The sequence below is a fragment of the Vicugna pacos genome, chromosome 12, assembly GCF_048564905.1.
Source record: "Vicugna pacos chromosome 12, VicPac4, whole genome shotgun sequence".
NCBI lineage: Eukaryota > Metazoa > Chordata > Mammalia > Artiodactyla > Camelidae > Vicugna > Vicugna pacos.
The window spans coordinates 21,184,214-21,209,778 of NC_132998.1; the positions used below are offsets into that span (position 1 = coordinate 21,184,214).

General features: G+C 37.4%; 1 protein-coding gene across 5 annotated transcripts in view; it reads left to right on the forward strand.

Annotated features, from left to right (window-relative positions):
* Positions 1–337: 337 nt before the first annotated feature.
* The window catches only part of SRGAP1 (SLIT-ROBO Rho GTPase activating protein 1), a 244,138-nt gene continuing 218,910 nt past the window's right edge, over positions 338–25,565 (forward strand). For all 5 annotated transcript variants that reach the window (XR_012078412.1, XR_012078411.1, XM_006205813.4 and 2 more), the window contains exon 1: positions 338–471. Coding sequence is in view for 3 of the 5 variants with exons in the window: in XM_006205813.4 (XP_006205875.1) it covers positions 405–471 (67 nt within the window). In the remaining 2 variants the exon portion in view is untranslated. The remainder of the gene's footprint in view (positions 472–25,565) is intronic.

Sequence of the window (25,565 nt, forward strand, 5' to 3'; positions counted from 1 at the left end):
AACAATGGTGCGGAGCGCCGGCGCGGTCCCCGCGTCCGCCCAGCGGTCGTAGAGGAAGTAGCCAGGCTTCGGGTGGGGTGGGCAGAGACGCCCCCCGCCACTTGCTCGCTGGAGTTTGCCGGCGCGCCGGGCCTCTCCGGCCCCGAGCCCTGGGCTCTCCTACGCATCACCGACGGCAGCCCGATCCGGAGAGTATGGTGCCAGCGCCTGGGTTAATCTAGTCCTCGGCTAGCTCCTTTTTTCCCTCCTCCTCTGCCTCCTCTACCTCCTCCTTTCTCTCCTGTCGGTGCTGCCTCTGGGTTCCCGGCGTGTGGGAGTACAACTCTCTGCCTCTCCAAGGAAACTGGTCGGTGGACCACCTAACAGAACTTGCCCATTGAAAGCAAACCCAGAACAGCTGGATAATGTCCACTCCGAGCAGATTCAAAAAGGACAAAGAGATCATAGCCGAGTATGAAAGTCAAGTCAAAGGTAAGGATGGGAGCGGCTGCCTTGCTCCTTTTGTGTGCTTTCTTGTCATTGTGCTCCGGGAGTTGCTTTTCTAACTTGAGGTCTGCGTTGGAGGAAGGTGGTGAGGGACAGCTAGAGCGCCTGGCTGAGCCACCCGGGGCTTCGGGCAAGCCAATCCCAGTCCCAATCCTAGTCTCGTCAAGCCCCCAGGGAGCTGGAAACCGGGTGGCTTTCCCCCGCTGCCAGCGCGCACCTCCAGTAGGGGAGAACTGGCTTCAACTTAACCACCTTCAGCTGGGCAACTTAATAAGAGACAGGCGGCAGCTGTGGTTCCTGCCCAGTTACCATCACCATCACCTTTCTCATTCTATTTAAACCGATACCATTGCCACAACGTAATTTTTGTAAGGAGTCGTTTTTCTTAAGTCTGGACCTGAAGTGATCTAGAGCTTCACTGAGTGCGGGCAATTTTCGACATTTGCACTGTTCACTAATTTATCAGGGCGAGTCCCCTTTTTATAAAAGAGCCCCTAAACGCCTAGCGGTTAAACCAAGCAGAGACTAGTGGAATGACTCCTCCTTTATAATGAGCCAGAATTCAGTGCCATCTTTCACACTCTCACACGGGAATATTGCTTTATCATTTGCTGGAGGCCACTTGCATTTAAATTGAAGGTTTGAATATTTGAATAGTAGTTTCAGTCCATTTACACTGTCAACTAATGAAGGAACCTAATTAAGGTTGATTAAGCATTTTTCTTTAATGTGCCTTGTGGTTCAAAAAATGTATTTTCTTTCTAGTACTATTGTTTTGTGTTGCTATTGAAGTGTTTGATAAACATAAATTTGTTATTTTTTTCATCCTTTATGATCTCTCATGGGTAGCTTTTCCCATGCATTGAGACAATGGATGCAGTGTTGAGATCACTGCTGTTCTTCGGAATATTCAATGCAAAGTTGATAAAAATTGCTTTGTAGACACCTGTGTTTGTACAAATACCATCTTACGAAAGGGCCGTGGAGAAAGGCATTCCTGTACTTGCCTTGGGAAAGGCAGGAGCAGCCTAGTGGTTCTTTTGTGTGGTCAAGTTGTGAAAATGCCTGGAGTCCTGTGGGAGGACCCGGTGGGGGAACCCTGTGTCAATCGAGTGTGAATCTGGACCAACTGATCATGGCCAGAGGCAAACACAATATGCAAGCCTAGGGACTTAACGTTTCCTTTAGGTTGACTCCAGTAATGGAGTTAAGATGAACACTGTTCAGGAAACAGATATTTGTCTGCTTGCAATTAAGATAATTTATACTTGTAGGAACTGGTTCCATTGACATGGAAGTTATATTAGCAGAGAAGTAATTATTCCTTCGGGACGGGTAAACTTTCTAATGAGCCTAACCTTTCTTGTCTTAACGAGTCCAACACAGCGGAAAACCTTTCGTTCTAAGGTAGAACTCTGGTTCACGATCACCATTTCTCTGTGCAGTTTTTCCACGTGGCTCTTTGTGGCAGGTCTTCATGGGGTGGCAGTCTGGCTTTCCTGCTGTCTGGAGCACTGACAGGCTGAAGGTACTTCCAAGTATTGATGAAGTTGTTTCTGTTCGAAGGTTGTCCATGATCAAGTCCCTGTCTGAAAAATATTCTCATGATTAATCTTTTTCAGAGTATGAATTCTAGAGTTATATGGTTACCTATATGCTTTGAGAGTATAGGGCCTCTACATTGATTTTGAAAATCAATAAAATAGGTTATGTTGCCATTGAAAATGTGTCCATAAGATCCAATCCAAGGAAGAATTATGAACACGGTGTAAATTATTTTGGGAACAAATTCCGTCCCATAGAAAGTGATCTCTTTCCTTCAAGCCTCTTCACTTAGACACACCTGAAGGACCTCAGGCTGCTTTAGGCTCGTTACTACACCTGACCTGCCCTTCTCATCAGAGCCTGTGTCCGGGCTTCATTATTCCCCTGCAATACTTACACATCCTGTGTCTAACCCAGATCATTTTACCCATGCGCAAACATAGGAATAGGAAAATACAGTGGAGTTGGAGCATACACACCTCAAATGGCACACATTCACCTAGCCTTAACCAGGCAAAAGCAAGAAGATTGTGGGAGAACAATGAGAGTTAAACAGTGCGTGAGGCCCACTGTCCTGTGCAGTGAGAATAGGTCCCTTATTGAGGATAGTTTCAGAGGCAGGACTCTGGCTTTCTTTTTTATTTCCTTTTTTTGTGGGGGGAGGAGGTGGGGGGTGGTTTATTTATTTATATAATGGAGGTCCTGGAGATTGAACCCAGGACCAGATACATGCTCAGCATGCACCCTGCCGCTGAGCTGTACCCTCCCTCGAGGACTCTGGTTTTTCAATGTTTCTTTTCCTGAGCCCCTCTCTAAGGGTGAGTGTGTTCCCCTGGCAGGGCGCTAGCCCACTGGTTAAAGGTAAATGGCTTTGGAACAACCAGTTCTTTTAACTCTAGCAGGTATTTCATCTAATAAAAGAAAGGTGGCCTATTCTTTTGCTAAAGGGAAATCTGGCTGTGTTGGATTCATGAAGAGAAGCTACAGGTCTCTTCCCAATGAATATAGCCACATATATTGGACTCTCTGGGTGACCTAGGTGTACGGGTGATTTCAAGAGTCAATTTTGATTATATGTGACTTTTTTTACCTTCTGACTTGAACCTAACATTCTGGAGTATTGTCCTTTCTTTTTCTTTCCCATTTCCCTAATATCAGTTGCATTTATCTCAGAATTTCTGAGATAAGGGTTTGATCAAAGAAAAGAATGACTCCAGATGTGGGATTTTGCCACTGTGGCTACCTGCTCATGTTTAGGGAAGGGATTTCATGGGGCTGTTCTCAATTCTGAAAAGAACGATCCTGGGTATAGCCTGTAATTTTATGTGTAAGACCACAGATGTATCCAGTTAGATGTATCATGTTGGGCAAGTCACTTAGCTTCATTCTGGGTTTTGATTTTCTTACCTGTAAGGTAAGGAGTTGAAATTCTCTCAATCATAAGGGTCTTTGAATCTAACTGAAGATCTCATGTCAGTTCATATTAATCACTTAGTAAAATTTTTAAGCTTTTCTCATTTTCTCTTGGCTGCCCTGTTTTGGGGAGAGTCACCTTTGCTTTCACTTTTTTTTCATGATGAATTCACAACATTATATATGGTCTTGAGTTCTCAGGGAATTAATATGTAATAACATAGAAGGCAGAAAAGTAATAAAACCACCTTCAGAAAAGTAGAGCACAGAATTGTAAGACCAGGGAAAATTGGGAATTACACAAGTAATTAAAAGATAGACAGGTTTAAATCGAAACACAAAATTAAGCAATAATTTAAAAGAAGTATGTTAAGTAGGAAGAGAAAGAATATTTCATGTGTGTTTGTCAACTTCCCAAAGATTTAGAATCCAGAGAAATCAATCTCTTGTTTGTGTGAGTTCTTAAAAAGCAACCTTGTCTGGAAAAGTATGTGAAACCCAAAACCCAAACCAGTCCACTACACTACTTTTAGTATCTCTGGCTAAAAGCTTAGCAATGGGAAAGATCGTAGCAAGTGGCTAACAGAAGGTTTGGGGATTATCTGGATTTTAGTGATCTCATAATTTTTGAATTCTGCAGCAGAAATACTATGGAGCACCTATAAAAAAATACTGGTTCACGTATGGGGGCCAAAAGAATCAAAGGACACATTTAGTGAGGTGGAACTCATGGATGAGAGGTCGTATTTTGTTTCTAATAATGCACGCTGTTAGTTGTTAAGATTTGACAGCTCTTATTTGCAGTGTTTTCCTAGGGATAATCTCATACTCATCTATGTGCCATATGTGCAGGAAGTGCCAAGAAGATCAGTTGTTCTTCAGCCACTCTGTTGCCTAAACTACAAATAGTACATTTTGGTTGCAGATGGAGCATAAGGAAATGCCAGTTCCATTTGATATGACCCCACGTCATGTGCTAGATTTCAACTGGGAAATTAAAAGTGCTGCTGTCACTCCTATGGGATCTGTGTCTACATCTAATGTTCTTTGATTTAACTTCCAATAGAAGACAACAATTTAAATCACGAATTAAAACTTTGTAGCTGGGAGAGACTTGAGATATTCCCTGTCCAGCCCACTTACACGGTGCGAGGAGGCACAGTGTCAGAGTTGCACAACTATAATACATCTTGGACGAGAACCCAGGTCCTCTGTTGTTCAGTGGCAGTGTTATACTTTCAGATTCCTCACAAAGTAGAGTTGGAGATAGAACACTTACCTATTTAGCCTTTACATCCGTTGAAGGAATCATAGTTGGACAGAAGAACAGCAACGCTGGTCTGTTAACAGGAGGAGTTAATTGAAGTTGAGTTACTATAACTAAGTTGCTTTTTTCACCAAGATCATTTCAAGAAACCACAATGCTCAGGCAGCAGTTTCACATGATGGCCTTAAGATCAAGGGGAAAATATATGGTGAATATGTACAAATGTAACTTGCTTGAATTTTGGTCACACTGATTGCAGCTACTGCAGTAAGCTCTCTTATATTGTCCAGAAAACCTGATTAGTTTCATGAACTTCAAAATATTTTAAGGAATACTTTTGGAGAAATTTTTAAGCAAAGCATGTCCTTCTGAAATACCGTGAGGGTAGGAGTAGGCTACAGGATGGTAAATCTGAGCTCTAACCATCTAGGTTGGTTTGCTTACTCCTATGTGTAATGACCAGACCAGGGTCCACACATCCTCGGCTCTGGTCCAGTCTGAGAGTCTCTTTTGTAGATTGACCAGAGCAGAACCCCCCACCCAATTTTTTTAATGCTACCTATTTTTTTTATTTATTTATTTATTTATTTATTTATTTATTATTTTTAAGTTGAAGTAGAGTCAATTTACAATATTGTATTAGTTTCTGGTGTATATTAGTTTCTGATTCAGTACCTTTTCATATTCTTTTTCATTATAGGTTATTACAAGATACTGAATACAGTTCCCCATGCTATACAATAGGACCTTTTATTTATTTTGTATATAGTAGGTCATATCTGCAAATCTCAAACTCCACATTTATCCCTTCCCACCCCCATCCCCACCAGTAACCATAAGTTTGTTTTCTGTATCTGAGTCTGTTTCTGTTTTGTGAATAAGTTCATTTGTGTCTTTTTTTTTTTTTTTTTTCAGATTCCACATATAAGTGATACAGCATTTTTCTTTGTCTTTCTGGCTTACTCCACTTAGTATGAAAACCTCCAGGTCCATCCATATTGCTGCAAATGGCATTATTTTATTCTTTTTTATGGCTGAGTAGTATTCGTGTGTGTGTGTGTGTGTGTGTGTGTGTGTGTGTGTGTAAAATATACATACCACAACTTCTTTATCCTCTCATCTGTCAAGGGACATTTAGATTGTTTCCATATCTTGCCTATTGTAAATACTGGGGTGTGTGTATCTTTTCAAATTAGAATTTCCTCTGGATATTTGCCCAGGAGGGAAATTGCTGGATCATATGGGCTCTTTTTAGTTTTTTATGGAATGCTACCTATTTTCACTTCAAGTCATACAACTAAGATTTAAGATAAAGAAAACCAAGTAAGCTATATGCCTAATCACTGAGTCTGTTTTTGTTTTAGTGCTTTGAAGGCAGAAGTTGGGATTAGAGACAGTTACTTGAAGATATTTTTAGTTATTTGAAGGTATTTTTATTTGTTGGTCCCACATTACTTTCCAGTTTATTTATAGCATATATGCCTTCACCTGTTGATATCTCAGGATGGGAAGAAATGGAACATAGTGTTTAAGAGCGGAAACTTTGGTGTTAGCCGTCCAGCCCTGCCACTAATGAAATGTTTGACCCCTAAGAGTCAATTTCTTCATCTGTAAAATAGGGATAATAATAGTACTTACCTTCTTGCCTTTGTGAGGCTTCTGTGAGCTGATTTATGGAAAGCCTTTATCACAGGCTTGGCACTAATAGTCTATAAAAATTAGCCCTCATTGTCAGTTTAATTTTGGTTTTATGTTTCAACTACTTCTTGTTACATTCCCACTTAGATAAGCTTTTTGAATTTCAAACACATAATCACCAGTCTGCTGCCTAAATAGATCCCAAAGTGGGCGATTCTTGAATCATCCTGAGAAAGTGCCCTGTACTTTTAGAACAGAGTGAGTTTCATGGTTAAATTAAAAAGGGCTATGTAATAGGCAAACCAGGGATTCCCAGCTCCTTATAAGGTAGATTTTATATTGTGTCACTTTTTTATATCCAAGGACAAGTAACAGAGCCTAAATATACATTTTTCTGGGCTGTCATGTGTTTACTTAGAATTTTCGTTTTAAATTTCCTCTACTTCAATGATGTTCTGTGGAAAATAAAAGTAGTCCCACCCCCCACAAAAAAAAAAACAAACAAAAACTGTAGTCCAGTCAATTGATTTTATTTACCTGTGATGAAAATGATTCTTATGACATCAGATAGAGGCTCTGACTTAATTTCCTAGTTTTGAGAAAAATATTTTGTTTTAAAATTAATATAGAAATGAGAAACTCACTTATAACTGCTAATTGGCTTTGGCTTCATTTGAAAGCACTTTGATTTTTCCCCCAGGTTTATTAAGATATAATTGACATATAACAGAAAGTACTATGACATTAAAAATGATTGTCTATGTATCTCCCACGCCTCCTGGCACAGGGCTTCATTAAACATTAATGGAATGAATAGAATAATTGTTTTGAATTATTATTCCTTTATAGTATAAACTAACATGGTGATCATTCAGAATTATCCAGGGTGTCCAATCAACTATTAACACAAAATTAAATTGAATTAAAATCCTGTGTAATTTTTTTTAGAAAGTCACAAAGCTAGAAACAATCTAAATGTTCAACAATGGGGAATAGCTAACTAAATTCCACTGGAGAATGGTTAACTCATTTGTACACATGGAATGTTATATAGTCATTAATGTTTTTGAAGAACGTTTTATAGTATGGAGAAATATTTTATAATAATTGGGAAAAAGAAATCATTAAAAAGCATGTCTGTGACTAGCTGAAATAGAGTTAAGTGGATGGATAGCTGGGTCTTGAACATGTGTGTCTGGTTGGGATTTCAGCGTGAGGAGAAACCCCAGGTGGACCTCAGTCTTACATGTCACCAACAAATAAAACATCACTCCCTCCAAGTCAGATGTTTTGTGAAGTCAAAAGCTGACAATTAAAGTTAACTCCCAGGGTGTGTTATCTTGATTGTGATAATCATTTCACAATGTATACATATATTAAAATATGTTGTTCACTTTAAATATGCAGCATTTTTATTTGTCAGTCATACCTCAATAAAGTTGAAACAGTTATATTAAAAAAAAAAAAAAGTAAACCCGCATGGTGGAGATAAGAAGGATGGTGAAATAATAATATTTAAAAATAATCGTAACAACTGCTCACAGTTACAGAGCGCTCGCCAAGTGGCAGTCACTGTCGTGGTTGCTTTGCATGAATGGGCTCAGCATTCTGTGTACCTACTGAGATATAACACTATGGTGGGAGGAGCTTCTGGTTATTTTTCCTGCTTGGTATGGGTTGTATTTCCTGTATTTTTGGACCGTGGTATATCTGTCCCTTGGTCAGTTTCCTGGCTTAATGCAGGAATCTCAGTTTCACCTCCACCCTCCTTTAGGATAGGGGTGGGGCCAGGTAGATCCAAGTGAAATTGAACCTCTGCTGATCAGCATTGTCTACAGGACAATCTCAAACATCGTTTACTTAAATAGCTCAGTGATGTACTTTGGTTTTTACTTACTTTGAATTCAGCTAACTGTGTGTGTGTGTGTGTGTGTGTGTGTGTGTGTGTGTGTGTGTGTGTGTTTGGGAAAGCACCCTCTATTTTCTTTTCTTGGGTGAAATATACATACAAGTGGATATAGAAAATTATTTACAATTTAATGAATAATAATAAAATGAATCCCTGGTTAGTAACCACCCAGGTTAAGAAATAGAATATTAACTAGTGTGTAGAAACACTCCCCCAAGTTGCCCCTTTCCTAACAAATCTCTCTTCATCCTGTAGTCCCCTCAACAGCAATTCTGAATTTAGTATTAATCATCCCCTTGTTTGCTTTAAAGTTTTATGATAGTTTTATAGTTCTCTTTATAATTAGGATGTGTGTTGTATTCATGCATCAAAAATACAGTCATTTAAACATGTAACAGATTTTTTTAATGATATTAAGGAATTTATATTAATTTTAAAAATTTAAATAATAGTATTTTTGCATGTATCACAAATCTTCATCTTTTAAATATATGAGCTAAAATATTTGGGGGTGAAATTATGATATCTAAGATTTGCTTCAAGATAATCTGGAGGAAGGAAGAAGTAGGTTGGAATATAGATAAAATAAGATTAGTCAGGATTGATAATTGTTGGGCACAGGGCCTCATTATATTATTGTCTTTACTTTTGTGTATGTTTAAAATTTTCACCAATAAAAAATTTTCTAAGTAAGTACTCATTCTTATGACCTGTTTTTCACTCATTGTTATAGGAAGGTTGATCTACATTAGCTTGTGTAGTTAATTTATTTTCACTGGTTTGCAGTATTCCAGTGCCTGAAAATACTAGAATCTATGTAGCCATTCTGTATGACACTACGGTTATTTGCAGTTTTTTGCTACCATGATTAATAATATATAAAATGCTGTAGATATCTCCTAGTGTGTGTGTATTTCTCTCTGTATACTTGCTGGGTCATAAGGAATGTGCATGGCCAACTGTATTAATGTCAGACTTTTCTCAAAATGTTTGGTATTTATCCTCTTACCAGCTGTGGATGAGAATTCCACATCCTGAAAAACACTTAGGATGGACCAATGTATTAGTTAAGGTAAAGGCTAAACTGCTGTAATAAAGAGAACTTTGAAAGACAGTAAATCAAAACTGTAGTGATTTTCACATAACAGTGTGGAGGTGTGCAGTCCAGGCTACCAGTATGGTTTTGCCTCATTAAGTTATTTGAGTTTCCTTCATCTCCTTGCTCTGCCATCACCTAGGGAACTGAACTTGTCTGCCTGGTTGAAAGTAGGTCTTAAATATATCCATGTTCTGGCCGACAGGAAGGAAAAATGAGTCTTGAGGAGTACATGTCCAGTGTTTTAAAGCCCAGGCCAGAGAGAATGTCTATTCATTTAAGGGTGGAAACTTAGTCCGATGACAGCATTCTTTGCTGCAAGGGAGGCTGGCCATGTCATCTCCCTGGGCAGCCCAGATTCCAGCTACAATTCTGTGACCAGAGAAGAAGGAGAGAACAGATTTGAGTGGAAGACCAGTAGTTAGCATGCAGACAGGGTTTTTTTGGAGGGGCAATCTACTGGTGTGAAATGGTATTTTGTTTTGATTTGTGTGTCTTATGAGATAGAGCATCCTTTCACATGTTTAGGGGCTGTTTGCTTTTGTCGCTAAAATGCTTATTCAAGGGGGGAAGGTATAGCTCAATTGGTACAGCCCATGCTTAGTATACATAAGGTCCTGGGTTCAATCCCCAGTACCTCCTCTAAAAATAAATAAGTAAATTAGCCTAATTACTGCCCCCCTCAAAAAAGTAAACTAAAAAAATTTTAAAAATGCTTATTCATAAATACCTTTGCCCATTTATCTATTGGTTTGTCTTTTTTTGATTGATTTGTGAGTTTTATTTTGTTTTTAGTATGTTCTTGATATTAATCTTTCATCAATTATATCTGTTGCAAATATCTTCTCCCTATTTATAGTTTGTATTTTCACATTTAGAAAAGAGGTCTCTAGATAAACAAAAGTTACTAACTTTAATTTGTTCTAATGTACCCATGATTAATTTATGTTTGGTGTTTTAGCAGTCCTTCCCTATTCTAAGGTCAGAAAGATATCTGTCTATATCATCTTCTGAATGTTTCAAAATCTTGCTTTTGACATACAGGCTTTTAATTCATCAGAAGTTATTTTTCATATTGTGAGCTAGGCATATATTTTTAATTCTTTCATACAGATGAGACCAACTTTTTTCATTCCATTTGCCAAATAATTTCTTCTTTTATAAAGTGATCTACTAACTACTTCAGAATTTCATATATACATGTGTCTATCTCCGGACACTGTACTGTGTTTCCTTGGTTAATTTATAGATTCTTGTACATACCACACCATCAGTTACTATAGCTTTATCATAAGTCTTTATGTTTGGCAGGCCAAATTCTCCTTCCTTATACTCTTTCAGAAGTGACTCAGTGATCTTGGTCCTTTCTCTTTCAAGTGTATTTTAGAATCAGTTTTCCTTCCATGGGAAACCCGTTGGTGTTTTGATGGAAACTGCATGAAACTATAAAGCAATTAGAAGAGAATTGGCATCTCTGTGGTATTAGATCATATAGTCCATGAATATAAATATTTCTCCATTTATTTAATTATTTTTAAATATCTTACTGTAAAGTTTTATATTTTCTATGTTTTTTGTTAGGCGTACTTTGTTTTTGTTACTAATGTTTATGCGATCTCTTAAAATTGTTTTCTAATTGTTGCTGGTATACAGAAATGCAGTTTACTTTTGCATTTTGGTCTTATACCTAGTCTTTGCTAGTTTATTATTATTTCAAATAACTTGGTTTTTTGTTGTTGAAACAGTCTTATTTGCAAATAAAGACAGTTTTATTTCCTCCTTTGCAAATCTTATGGCTTTACTTATTTATTTATTTTATTCTTTAACTATTTTTTTAATTGAAGTATGGTCTGTTTACAAAGTTGTGTCAATTTCTGGTGTACAGCACAGTGCTTCAGTCATATATGAATATACATATATTTGTTTTCGTATTCTTAATTTATTCTTCAATTTTTTCCCTAGGCAGAATTTTGAGCATGAAGTTAATAAAAGTAATGAATTGGCATTCTTTTCTTGTTCAGGATTTAAAAGCAATGTTTTCAAGCCCCTTCTCCCATGAAGGATAGTGATTATTTTCAGTTTATTATAGATATAGCTGTACAGGTTAAGTAAAATCTCTGGTTTTCCCTGTTTACTTGAAGTTCTAATCAGTAATAGTTGGTTGAAAGTTATCTTTTTTTTCTTTTCGCATCTATTGATACTATTTTTTCTTCTTTAATCTGTTAATGTAATGAGAAGTAGTTATAGATTTTCTAATATTAACCCATCTCTGCATGCCAGAATTAAACCTGTCTTCATCATTGTATCATGTATATGTGAATAGCTGGATTCAGTTTGTCAGTATTTAGTTTAGTAGTTTTTTTGTTTAGTTTGTTTTGTTTTGTTTTTGTTTTTTGATCTCTGAATTGTTGAATGAAACAGGCCTGTGGTTTTCCTTTCTGATCATATCCTTGTCTGGGTTCATATTTCAGTTATGCTAGCCTCACAGAACGTGTTGGGGAGTGTTTCTTCTCTTTCTATTTTGTGGAAGAGTTTGAAATTTTGGAATATTCCTTTCCTTGGAAGTTCAGTAAAACTGTTTATCTGGGTCTAGTTATTTTCTTTGTGTGAAGAACTTTTAACTGCTAATCAGCAGTTAATCATTAGTTCTGTTAGTGATAGGATTATTTATTCTTTATATTTCTTCTGAAGTCAGTTTTGATGTTATATTTTTCTAGAAATGTTTCCATTTTGTATTAGCTTTCAGGTATACTGACATAATGTTGATGACAGTATATTTTTAAAATACAGGCTGATCTGTATTTAATTTAAATATTGTTTTCAAATATTTGTTTTTGCCTTATCTCTTTCTTGCTGAATCTTAAAAGGGGTTTGTTTATTTTTGTTGGTTTTTCTTCTTTTATTGATTTCTGCTTTATTATCTTTTAAATTTTCTTTGGATTTATTCTGTTCTTTATCTGTTTTTTTTTTCAGTTGGATACACAGCTTATTTGTTTTTTTTATTCTTTGCTACTATAACCATTAAAGGCAATTCATTTCTTTTCTAATGTGAGTGTTTTCTAATAAAAGCATTATTCCTAACAAAGGCATCTGTTCTTCCCTAATAAATATTTATGATAATTCTTCTCAAAGTACCATCTTTGCTTCATCTAACAAGTTTTGATGTGTAAAGTTTATTAAAATTAAGTTCTAAGTATTTTGAATTTCTCGTATTGGTTTCTTCTCTGACTCAGGAGGTATATAGGAGTATGCCTTTGCACTTTAAAAAAAAAGTGGGGATATTTGTCTTTTTAAAAGAATATAATTACTACGTTGCAATCCTTTTCTACTATTCTCTGGAAGAATTCATGTGAGACTGAGATATGTGACTGTTAAATGTTTAGTAAAGTTTCTGGGTCTAGTATTTTCATCAAGAAAAAAAATCTTGTCATTCCTTTCAAAATTCCATATTTTCTGACTTACATAAAATTGTTTATAGTATTCTCCTATCTTTTCAATCTCTGCAGCATTTGCAGCTCTGCTTCTTTTCTGTTAATAAAATTTGTATGTATGCTTTCTACCTTTTTTCCTTGATTGACCTGGCCAGAGGTGTGGTTATTAGTCTTTTCAAAGCACTAGTTTTTTTGTTTCCTTGATTTCCTGTATTGTATGTTTGTTTTCTATTTCATTAGTTTTTCCTCCCTATGATTCTCTTCCTTTTACTTTTTTTAATGAGCATTATTTGCTGATCTTTTTAAAAATTCTTATTTTTTAAGTTATCGCTTTTCTTCTTTTCTAATGTAAACATATAGAGTAATAAAATTTCCTCTAAGTACTGCTTTACCTGCATTCTCTAAATTTTTATATGCAATTTTTTCTTCTTCTTTTTTTCCTTCTGGTCGGGGGGTTATGTTATCTTTCAATTCTGTGTATTTTCTAATTTCCATTAAGATTATTTTCTGTGACTCATGATCTGTTTAACAAGTTTTGAATTTTCCAGATATACAGGGTTATTTCAGTTATCGTTTTGTTACTAATTTCTAACTAATTGCATTGTCGTTATAGAACATGGTCTGATTATTATTGATCTTTTGAAATTCTTTGCTTGACAGTTTTCTTTGACCATGCTATTTAAGGTTATAAGCCTCAACCTCTCGTGGCACTTCCCATCTGCCTGCCCCTGCCTCATCTCTCTCCACGGCACTTGTTATCATCTGATCTGTTTTATACTGACCTTCTCATGTTTCTGGGCTTTTAAAATTCCTTACTTATGTGAAAGCTGGTCATGTGATTAAAATCATATTTTGTATTTTAAACCAGAGGAGTCATACAGGGCTATCTTATCTAAATTTACTATAGTATAAAAATTGGAAGTCTAATATTTTTTGATATTTAGTGGGGGTTTTTTTGCTGTTGTTTGAGCCCATGTCAACATATTACACGTTTTTAATTGAGATATAATTGACATATGTTATAACATAATGTTATAACAGTATATTAGTTTCAAGTGTACAATGTAATGATTAGATAGTTGTACATATTGACAGATGAGCAGTCACAATAAGTCTTGTTAACATCCATCACCACACATAGTTACAGTCTTTTTTCTTGTGATGAAAACTTTTAAGTTCTACTCACTTAGTAACTTTCATACAATTATTTTTAATTTATCCAATAACAAGTTCTGCTTTAAGCAAGAGAACCCAACAGTAATATAGTTCAAGTTATTGGGAAAAATAAGTCTGTGTTTTTTCCTAAGGAGAATTACAGGGTTGTGGTCCCTGCCATTGACAATGATGTTTATTACCCAAGATCCAGACACAGAGGAGGATCACATACAAGAGAGCAAATAATGTAACACTAACACTTTTAAGTTCTTCATATATAGGTTTATGTCTGTACATGGAAAAAATACAAGATATGTGAATTTTAGGGATGAAAATGTGTAGCGAGGATCAGCAAAAGGCTTTAATATGGATGAAGCATGAGCACATCCACCCTTTTCTGAGTAATCTGAGATGCTGTTGGGAAATCTAGAGTCTTGCTGCTGTTGTTAAGCAGAGTCTGGTCCTTCCTTCTTGCAGTTTGCAGGGAACAGCTTTCCTTGTCTTGTGGAGCTGCTTCTATCAGTTTATACCTCGGAGTTCTACTCCAAAGCTGGCTGCAGTGACTTATAATAATACAGGGCCCCCTCAAAGAGGTAGCACCCTCTAGACTTACCGGCATCACAGCCGTGTAGCCGACGTGGCATCACGAGCATTTAAAAGGTTCCGCAGCAATTCTCAGCGTGCTCGATGTCCCAGTTTCTGGGCTGTCATTTCTTACTCCCTTCTCAGTTGTTCTGTGGAAGACCTCTGGACTTTTGTCCTTTGCTTTTATTATTCCAGAGGTGTGGCTTAGAAAAACATCTCCCTCCCTCCGACCTCCAGCAATTAAGATAGAACAATAGGTGTCTACTTATCTTCCTTAAGTCAGACAATTTTCACTTTTGAGGAAACCCAAATTTTAGCCTGGCTGTGAAAGGAGTATATTTGAAAAATGGAATTAGGCCTCCAAATATTATTACCAAGGAAGAGAGAGCAGAAAGAATTTAGTCTGCTCACTTTGTTTTTCTATATGTAACGGCTGTGTGGCATATTTTTATTATTTATTTATTTGTTAAATTTTTGTGCTGGTTTATTTAAATCATCCAATTGTGATTTTCTCTTTCCTATAGATTCTTGCTTCTTCTCTATGTAGAGAACACCTTTCAATGTTTCTTTTAGGGTAGATTTCATATTGCTATATTCTTTTAGTTTTTGCTTGTCTGAGAAATAGTTTTAAAAAATTTTTATTGATGTCTAGTCGATCTACAATGTGTTAATTTATGGTGCACAGCATAGCGATTCAGTTATACATGTATGTATATATTCCTTTTCATACTCTTTTTCACTATAGGCCATTACAAGTATTGAATATAGTTCCCTGTGCTATACAGGAAGACTTGGGTGTTTATCTATTTTATATATAGTAGTTAGTATCTGCAAATCCCAAACTCCCAATTTATCCCTCTCCACTTTCTTTCTCCCCTGGTAACCATGTTTGTTTGTTTTATATGTCTGAGCCTGTCTTTGCTTTGTAAATAAGTTCATTTGTGTTCATCTTTTTTTCTTTTTAAGATTCCACATATGAGTGATATCATATGGTATTTTTCTTTCTCTTTTTGGCTTACTACACTTAGAATGTTGATCTTGAGTTTCATCCATGTTGCTGCAAATGGCATTATTTTATTCTTTTTTATGGCTCAGTAGTATCCCATTGTATAAATATACCACAGCTTCTTTAGTCATCTGTCAGTGGACATTTAGGTTGCTTCTATGTCTTGGCTATTGTAAATACTGCTGCTATGAACACTGGGGTGTGTGTGTCTTTTCTAATGAGAGTTTCCTCCAGATATATACCGAGAAGTAGGATTGCTGGATCAAATGGTAAGTCTATTTTCAGTTTTTTAAGGAATCGCCATACTGTTTTCCATAATGACTGCACATTCCCTGCTACATTCCCACCCACAGTATAGGAGGGTTCTCTTTTCTCCATGCCATCTCCAGCAAATTTGAGAAATTTTTTCTCTCTCCTTCTATTCTAAATAATAATCTTGCTGGGTAGAGTATCCTATGCAGAGTTTTCCCTTTCAGGAGTTTGAATATATCTTGCTGTGTGGCATATTGTGATGTCTTGTCAATGTACAGTGGACAGAAGTTCTCCCTGAGGAGCAGTGATGGCTTTTCCTTGTGCTCACATTGATGGTCTACAGCTTGAGAACAGTTCAGTCAAATTCATAACCCCCAAACACCAGCAGAAATTCCAGAACTCAGAGCCAAAGGTGTGGCCATTGCTAGAGGGAGCTGCCTGCTCCCTGTCTTTAGGGGCCAGAGAGATAAGAACAGGTAGGTAGAAAGAGCCGCTCTCTAGCTCTCTAGAAGAATGTGGGAGGAGTGTTTTCTGGGCTGATCCCTGAGCTCAAATAATTTACTCTCATCACTGTGCTCAGTTTTCACTTTTTTGTTCATCATTACAGACAATGGATGCATTCCTTAGTAATAATCTGGCACAGAAAGCTGGTAAATTCTGAGAATTCAGAAAAGAGAATTTGTTAGATTTCGTGTCCCTTAGAAAACAGAGTTTTCTGAGTACACTACTACAAAGAGAGAGAGTTGACGAATGCCTTTTCCAATGGCCGCTCCATTTTTAATTGACCTTCTATTGCAGTCCTATTAAAAATGTTTATGGGAACTCTCAAATGTGTCACCGAAAGTCTGTTTGAAAGATTTCCAGACTTAATTTTTATAGGGTTTAGAATTTTAATTATACATGCTTTTTTCTTTTTTACGTTCTCCGAATACCTGTTCTACAAATAAATGTCTCTTGTTTGAAACTGGGACCTCTATTTCCTACAGGTAGGTTAACGTTTGAGTCTCTCTTCTGTCAGGCATCTCATTTCCTCCCGCGGTCTTAGAATTTAATTATGAAATACTGTACAAGAAAGCATTGTGCCCTGTCAAACACAATAAAAATTTTACTTTTATCGTCTTTGTGGTCGGTCACCTTTTGGAAGTTTCTGACGTTCTCATAATGCCATGTCCCATTTTCAGATACCAGGTAACACTCTGAGGTAAGCGTACTTAGATAGATTTATATGTGTTTTGTGTAGTGTAGTAGTTTGTAGCCTGACCTCAGGAATCAGACTGCTGGGTCCATATCCCAGCTCAGCGACTTTCCAGCTAATTTAACTGTGGGCAAATTACTTACTCTCATCCTGCCTCACTTTCCTTGCCTGGAAATGGAGTTAATAATAGTACTTCGCTCAGAGCCTTGTTGAGACAAGTAGAATAGTGAACAAACTGGCACACAGTAAAGTGCTTAGAAACGTTAGTGTATTACCACTTTTACGAACTCTGGCTCTGGAAGCAATAATAATAATAAACTTTAGGTTGTAAAAGATTTAGTAGCCAAGAGGAGCATAAGGAGACAGGAGGACTAGATGTGACTTGGTGTCCTGGACGGAATCTGGAACAGGAAAAGAACAGTAGGTAGAAACTAAGGAAATCCGAATAAAGTGTGGGCTTTGGTTAATTTTTAAAAATAATTAATAAAAGTAGGAAAAGAAAACATTTTCTCTTTTTTAAAAATCCCACTCATATAACTTTCACATTTCTAAAAATTTTGCTGGACAGAATTGCAAAGGCAAAAGATAGCGGTTCTCCAGTGGATTAAAGTGTATGCTTCCAGTGGCATCACTCATATTTGTATGTGTAATATCTATCCATTTGCTGAACAAATGTGATCATTTGCAGAACAGTTACTATGGATTTGCTTTTTGCTCAAAAATGTGTCGTTTATACGTGTGCTGCTCAGAGCTGGTCTGTAGACCAGGGCTGGTCAGAAGTATTTATTCCCAGTCCACGAGGAGATGGAGTAAATCATGGCTTTGCTGCCTTTATCCAGAAAGTCTTGCTGCATACAAATGTCAGCTAAACTAAACAGTGCTTAGTGATGTGTTGACTTAGGTTCTGGCACAAACTCTTTATCTCACTGGATTTGCAACCAACAATTCTCTGGCTGTTCCTTTGAGTAGTGCTGGTCGGCACCATTCCCTAGAAGTGCATAGAGAGCTGCCTTATCCCTTTAGTGGCTGTTACTATTACTTCTTATTCTCCGTTGATTTTGAGGTAAGATCGTCCTTCAGATGGAACAGTGGTGACTCACCAGTGGCGACCTCTGTGCTTTAATCTTAATCAGTTTCAGTGACATGGGCTTCCTTTAGAGAGTCAGCGGTGTAGAGGTTAATATCTTGGATAAGTCTAATTCAAATGATGGTTCTTTTGGAACCTCAGTTTTCTAATTTGAAAATAGGTATGATGATTGCGTCTATTATATAAGATTGTTGTGAGGATTAAGTGAGATTATACCTGTACAGAGTTCAGCACTGCTCTTGGCAAGTAGTAAGAACACAATAAAACTGAACTACTATAATCATAGTTATTATTATTTACTGCTACCTGAAGCTATTGTCGTAATTAGTGATAACTTTTTTCTTAATAATAATTTAAATAACTTCTCTAAATTATAATTTATAATTCACTCATCTCCAGGGAGGTTAGAATTACTTACCAGATGTCAGTTTTACAAAGCCAGTACTGAACTTGTGGAATTTTAATGGTTCTTTGGAAAAGCAGTGGGAGACATTTAACTGATCACCAGAACTATACTGGACCTGATCTTAAGATCGTGTTGGTAGGCTTCCTGGGACGTTCAGCTGCAAAGGGGCACTTTGTTACAATTCCTTGCATCATCATTGTTAGAGAACCTTGAGGGCTGATGAACCCTGTCTTCTCCATGTGTATGATTGCAGCTGTAGATGTAGATTGCTCTGCCGTTAACCTATGCTAGTTGTTAGTTAAGGGTTGCCAAAAATAAATCTGCCAAACAAATGAAGAGAACCATAGCTGTTCTCACTGTTGTCAAAGGCATAATCCTCTCATTTGCTTCCAGATGGGATTTATCTGTATAGTATGTATATGTGTGTCTGTTTCTTTCTTCTTTGAGCAGAACAGCGCCATTCCTAAAGGCACCCAAGATAGAGACTTATTGAATGTCCTTGGTCGGCAGTTTACAAGTCTTGCATAACTTCACTCTGGTTTCTCTTATGTGCTCACCTACAGGTGTTCACTGTGCCATTAACGTCTTTATCATTTGGTTGTTTTGGGCTAAGAGCTAGTCTCCTCTCATAATGAATCAGAAGAAAGCTTGGGTCTAGACTTAAGCTTGTGACCTGATGCAGAATGCCTGGTCACAATATCAGTATTGCCTGCGGTTATTACTGTTCGTTGCCCGAAGTGTTAGCAGCTGACGTCTACAGTGCGTTCCTTTTCAGGGAGCTCATATCGGTGTCACCTTACATATGGGAAAAATGAAACTCAAAACTTAGCAACTTGAAGTAGTTTCCTCAAGATCGCACAGCTACTAAGTAGTGGACCCACCAAGGTTCAAACCTTTTTTCCGATTCTGTAGAGCTACATAAGGGGCTGCCTTACGAAGGGTTAGATGCTTGATTTCGTGTCACTCACTCTCTTGAAACTTCCAGAAAGTCAGGAAGGGTGATTGCCATCTTTGTCTGAATTAACAGAGTTTATATCAATTCAGATAAAAGTCTGTGTTTGTTGTCGTTCAACAGTTATGCACTAACATTAAATTGCTGCCTTGTTATCTGAGCGGATTACTTGATAAGAAAACTCACGGTGGAGTTGCCTCTTTGTATGCAATAGAAAAGGCATTTGGGGGGAGAAAAATTTTAAATGCCCTAAATTGGAATACTCTTGCTGAATAAACTTAGTCCCCTGTTCTTGGGGATAGAATTGCTGCCTCATCCCCCTTGTTACTCCCACCAAGCTGGTGCTCCAGTGAAGAAGCCCCGCCCTGTCTTGATTTCTCTTGGGAAAGAAGTTGTATCTCTTTAGCTGGTTCTCGAAATTTACTTATGGCTTTTTTTGTTGTTGTTGCTATTGTTCCTCTTTGAGTGGCTTTAAGATTCCTGGTAGAACCGCTTAGCATGTGTCAGAATCACCTGGAGGACTTGTTTACGCAGTTTTCTGGGCTCCACCTGAAGCCCTAGAATTTGCTTTTCTCACGAGTTGCCAGGGGACACAGATGCTGTGGGTTGGGGACCACACTTTGGGAACCATTGCTGGAAAAATCAAAACAATTTTGTAACATCCTGAAGTTGGCCAATTAGATGCTAATCTTCCTCCTAATTTCCCTAAAATCTTTACCATTCTTACAGTTGCTCTCAATTCCTGTAAATGGACATCAAACCATGGCAATTTAAACTAAGAGTATAGAAAATGCAGGCAGCCCCAGCTTCTTACGTTGGTTCTCCCTCTGCCACCCCCCACCATCTTCTTAATTGGTTCGTTTCTCAAATTGTAAAGAGCCTTTTCACATCACACCTGGGTAACTTGAAAACTTAAGTGGAAACATGATGAGGCCTTGAGGAACAAAGTTTCAGTTTCCCTGCAAATCTGCATGTGCTTTTGAACTAAGGAAAAAGAACACAAGGCAAGGTGCCCTTTTTAGGACCTCCTGGAGCACCTTCCGGCTTCCTACTGTCTACTCTGAGGACAATCAGGAGACCTGACACCTAACTCCGGAGCAACTGAAGGGCATGTTGTTTTGCAGGTTGTGGGTAATTCAAGTTACTGTAGGGATGGAAGTTTTTCTATAAGTAGGAAATTTTACCGTGTTTCACGAGAACTTTTATTTGATTTTTTAAAAAGTCCTAGGTCCACTGACAATTCATGAAATTGCTATAACAATAGTGAAAGGGCAGTTACAATTTTATGCTATAAGTTAGGATCTGAAGTCAAACCATAAGGAGAAAAATGAAACAAAATTACTCTTGAAAATCCCCAGGTCATCATGCTATCAAGAAATGCATTCATGAAGGCTCAGAAGGCAGAAATTAACTTACGTTTCTCTTTGCTCGTAGCTATGGCTTCAGACTTCCAAGTGGCCAAGGTCTAGTTGAAAGACCGAAAGACTGTTGGGGAAAATAAGATTTTCCTTCCCTCCCTTGGACCTATTCCACATGCACATGTAGTTAAATTCTAATAAATGTACTTACAATGTGAGTCCTTTATATATTAAGATGATTGAAACATTTGATTCTGGGTCACTGGATTAAATTCTTTTACAGTCATGCTGGAATTAAATATCATTTATTCATTCAACAAGCAGCTATTAAATACCTCCTTTATCAAGCTGTAGACTCCCCAAGGGCAGATTTTGTTTTTTTTTTTTTTTTAAATCAGGAGACCTGCTTTGTCTTGTAGTATTTGCTCAGGCAGTGTTTATTGAATTAATAACTAATGAAACACACAACCCATGTCTTTTTATGGATCATGTCCTAGACCTAGAGATGGTGAAGTAAACAAAGATTTGCTATATACTATATTAGAAGTGTTTTAAGTTTAAGGGAACATTATGCAGGAAGAAGTTAGTTCTGCCTGGGAGAGTATAAAACAGACTCGTGGGGGAGACATTTGAGCTAGCTTTGGTGGATGAGGAGGAGTTCTCCAGGAAAGGAAGGGCATTCCAGGTGAAGTCTCCTCCAAGGAGTCTGTGTTTTTCCTTTTTAGGAATCATTAGCTTAGTATTTTAAATGCTTTGAGCAGAGTAACAAGATGAGAATAGAAAGGTGATGCTGATAATAGCTAATCGCTGCTATTGGGTGTGTATTATGTGCCTGGCAGTGTAAGTGCACTTTGCACGCGTTATTTTGTTTGACTTTCACAAGAAGCACACAAAGTAGATGCTACTGATTTTATTTTCCAGATTGGAAAATTGATGAAAGTTAATTTTGCTAGAGGTGACCTAGTTAGTGAGATGACAACCATTATGTTTTATGTTATGTCATTCATTCAAACAGTTCAGACTTGTGGACAGTGGGGGGCCGTTGAGGGTGATGTGGTCAGATGCGAGGGTAGAAAACCCTAAGTGGCAGGAGGCCAGTTTAAAAGTCTTGTACTCTTACGGTGGCATATTGAAGTCCGCAGTTCTGGCCTTGACCTTGGGGGTGGAAACGTCGAGATATGGAGGAGATATGAGAGGTGGATTCAAAAAGACTTGATGACTCTGGGAGAAAGAAGTGAATGATCAGGCTTATAAAGGGGAGAGCAAGATGCACAGTGATGTCCTGGAAGAAGATGCCATGTATTTTTTGTCTCCTTTTAAGCCTTGTGTTTTCTGTGTATAAATAGCCAGTATCTGTTGACACAGTACCACATACACATAATGTATAAATAGAGAAATGGAAGCACACTGAGAGTGTGCTAACTTTTTCTTCATGAGGTTTACCATCAGAAAAGTTCAGCGGCTACTGATCTACATGTTTCACCATCCAGAGGTAAGTAGGCCACTGGGGCAAGAAAGATTGACGAGGTGAGGTGAAGAGATGACTGCCTGTGCTTTGATTTCTGCAAATGATCATTTTAAGTCCATCCTTTTTTAGCCATTTGTCTTTCGCATTTCAGAACAATCCTCAATAATTAGGATAAAGGTGATAAAGGGGGAAAGCTATTCCTTTCCGATGGGAAAGATCCTCTTATGAGCTGTTTTTGGCCTTGGAGAATGTGAGACGTGGATTGGACATTAAGGTCGTCTAGTCCACCTTCTTCCTCCCCGTCCAGAATCTCAGGCGAGCAGTCACTGGGTTTGTGCTTGACCCCTTTAAGAGGGAGGCAACTCAGTCCTTCAGAAAGAAGTTCATGCAGATGTAACTGGAGAACTGTTCTTCCTTTTACAAGGTGCAGTTTGCTTCCCCATATGCAGCTTCTACACGTGGGTCTTTTTCCTTCCCTTAAGATAGCTGCAGAGCACCGTACTTGGTGCTTTTTACTGTTTACCAAGCACACACACATGCACAGTCACATCTGATGCTCACAACGCTTCTCTGGAGTGGCCAGGCATGTGTTCTGATGGAAGAAATGAAGCAGCTGAAATTGTAGTCCCATGGAAGAGCATCCTAGTTACTTTCCCCATAAACATTTGTCGTGCCTGACTTGCATATCCTGTGTTGGAGGCGTTGAAGTACCAGGAGACATCTGACTTGAGTTTCAGTTCTGAGTCTACCACTTTCTAGTAACAAGACTTTGAGCAAGTTGTGTTGCCTTTCTGAGCTTTAGAGTTCTTGTCTGTAAATAAGGATAATGCTCTCCATCCCAGAGCACTGTTGGGAAGATTAAATTAGGTAACTCTTTTAAAAGCCGTTATAAAAGCTTGGCTTAGAGTTAGGTATGCAACAGATGTGAATTTACTTGCTTTCCCCATCTTGTTTCAAATAAAGTTGTAAAAATATGTATAAAGCATGATGCTTATCTGTGTTAAATTTTATGTTAAATTATCAGTTCCATTATATCAGCTAATGGAGGTTACTCTATTTCTTTTTTTTCCATCTTTATTGAAGTGTAATTGACATATAACATTTGTACATTTAAGGTATGCAGCATGATTATTTGATACATGTATACATTGAGAAATGATTACCACTGTAAAGTTAGTTAACACATCCATCACCTCATGTAGTTACAAATTTTTATGTGTGGTGTGAACATTTTAAGATTTACTCTCTTAGCAACTTTTAAATACATAATATGAGTATTAACTAGTCACTGTGCTGTACATTAGATCCCTGGAACTTATTCATCTTAGAAGTGGAAGTTTGTCCCCTTTGATCAATATCTCTTCATCCCCTCCCAGCCAGTGACAGCCACCATTCTATTCTGTTTTTATGTTTGACTTTGTTTTTAAGAGCCCACATATAAGTGAGATCATATTGTATTTGTGTTTCTCTGTCTTACTTCACCTAGTATAGTGTTCTCAGGGTTCATCTGTGTTGCAAATGGCAGAATTGCCTTCTTAATGGCTGCATAATATTCCATTGTATATACATAACACATTTTCTTCATTTATCCATCAATAGAAACTTAGGTTGTTTTCATGTCTTGACTATTGTGAATAATGCTACTATGAACATGCAGGCACAGATTGTCTCTTCAAGATGGGGATTTCACTTCCTTTGGATATATACCCAGAAGTGGAATTGCTGGATCACATGGTAGTTATATTTTAAATTTTTTGAGAACCTAAGGAGGATTACTTTGAAACTTAATCCTGTCATTTGTCTTTTTCATTCTCTCATAATAATCATAAATGTTTTTGTGATTTTTCAAAAGAAGTGTATTATTCCAAAACTCATGAAAAGATGCATTATCAGAAAGAAATTTAAGCTATTTTTATTTTGAGAAAAAAAGTTAAACCTGCATTGATGCTTCTTTTAAAAACATTTAATTTTATATGACATCGAATGGGTCACCTTACTGCATTGTAGCCACATTGTTGTACTAAAGGGGAAGGAATGAGGGTAGGTTTTTTTTTTAATTTGGAATTTTCCTTCATGGAGTCATGTGATAAATGCAGAAGTATGCGTTTGGAGTGAAGTGTTTGGAAAGGGGGGATCAGTTAGTTCCATAAACTCTCTTTTATCTCTTTGTTTTCTGTTCTGTCTTGAGGGAAAAAATGATTTTTATTTTCATCGTGAGAAATCTGTCACTTTGGGTGTTTTAAAATCTTGATTAGACATGAAAGCCCTTTGACAACTCCTGGCTAATGTTTACATGTGTATTTAGCCTGCCACCCTGGGAGCTTTCTGAGAACTGGGACCCAGGGAGAATTTTTCACCATTACTGACACATAGTACAGTGCCTAGCACTTAGAATGGACTTAATAGCTATCTGCTGACTGAATGAAATATTACTTAGTGAATGCAGGTTTATTAATACACCTTGAGAGTTGACTGCTGTATTTTTTAATTCAGAAAAGTACACTTCAAATGTATAAATCTAGAAAAAAAAATTTTTTTTCACATACAGAATTATATTGAGTGCTTTTCTCCATTAAATAGACAGTAAAAATGTTGGAAATACGTTGTTATCAGTGTTCATTGTTCTCTGGACCTCTCTAGGAATTTTCTTCTGGAAGAATGCATATACTCATTTGTCCCTAACTTTTTGATGTTGAGGGTGGTGCTGCGGGCACTGACTGAATTCACTCAATCCAGGGTCCATATGAGATGCCTCTTGTCCAGAATTCTAGTCCTGTAGCCCACTTTTAGCCAACAATGAACAGGTCTGTGTTTCCTTTTTTGTTTTTTTAAGCTCTTTTTATATCTCCTCTTCAAATTTAGCCCAATTGCACATTTCTGCAAAGAAGAAATCTTTCCTTATCTCTTGTTTTTAATTTTTACCCCCAGTAAGTTCAGCTGTGCAAGGAGTCTATTATCTGTTGTATTGGATACATTTTCTAGCAACATCCTGAGCTCTTGTGGGTTATTGAGGAGAGAAGACTTGGAGGCCCTGTGATAGTGTGGGTGAGGGTGTCTCCAGCAATGACTTTGACTGTTTTCCGGAAGTTGTGATGAGTCATTTGGGAGTGCTGCATGATGCATTCTGTGTATCCTCTGTGGTGGAGCTGCTTGTATGTCTAATTTCTGTTGTGGTCATTTGTCTGTGGTCAATGCTTCCCTCTGCATTGTGTTTCATTTTAGTCACTGTTTCTAAATCAGTGTATTTTGTGTGCTGAATAGGTCTTTCCTTCCACCATTTTGGCATTTGGATGCCTCAACAAGAATTTCATCTGAG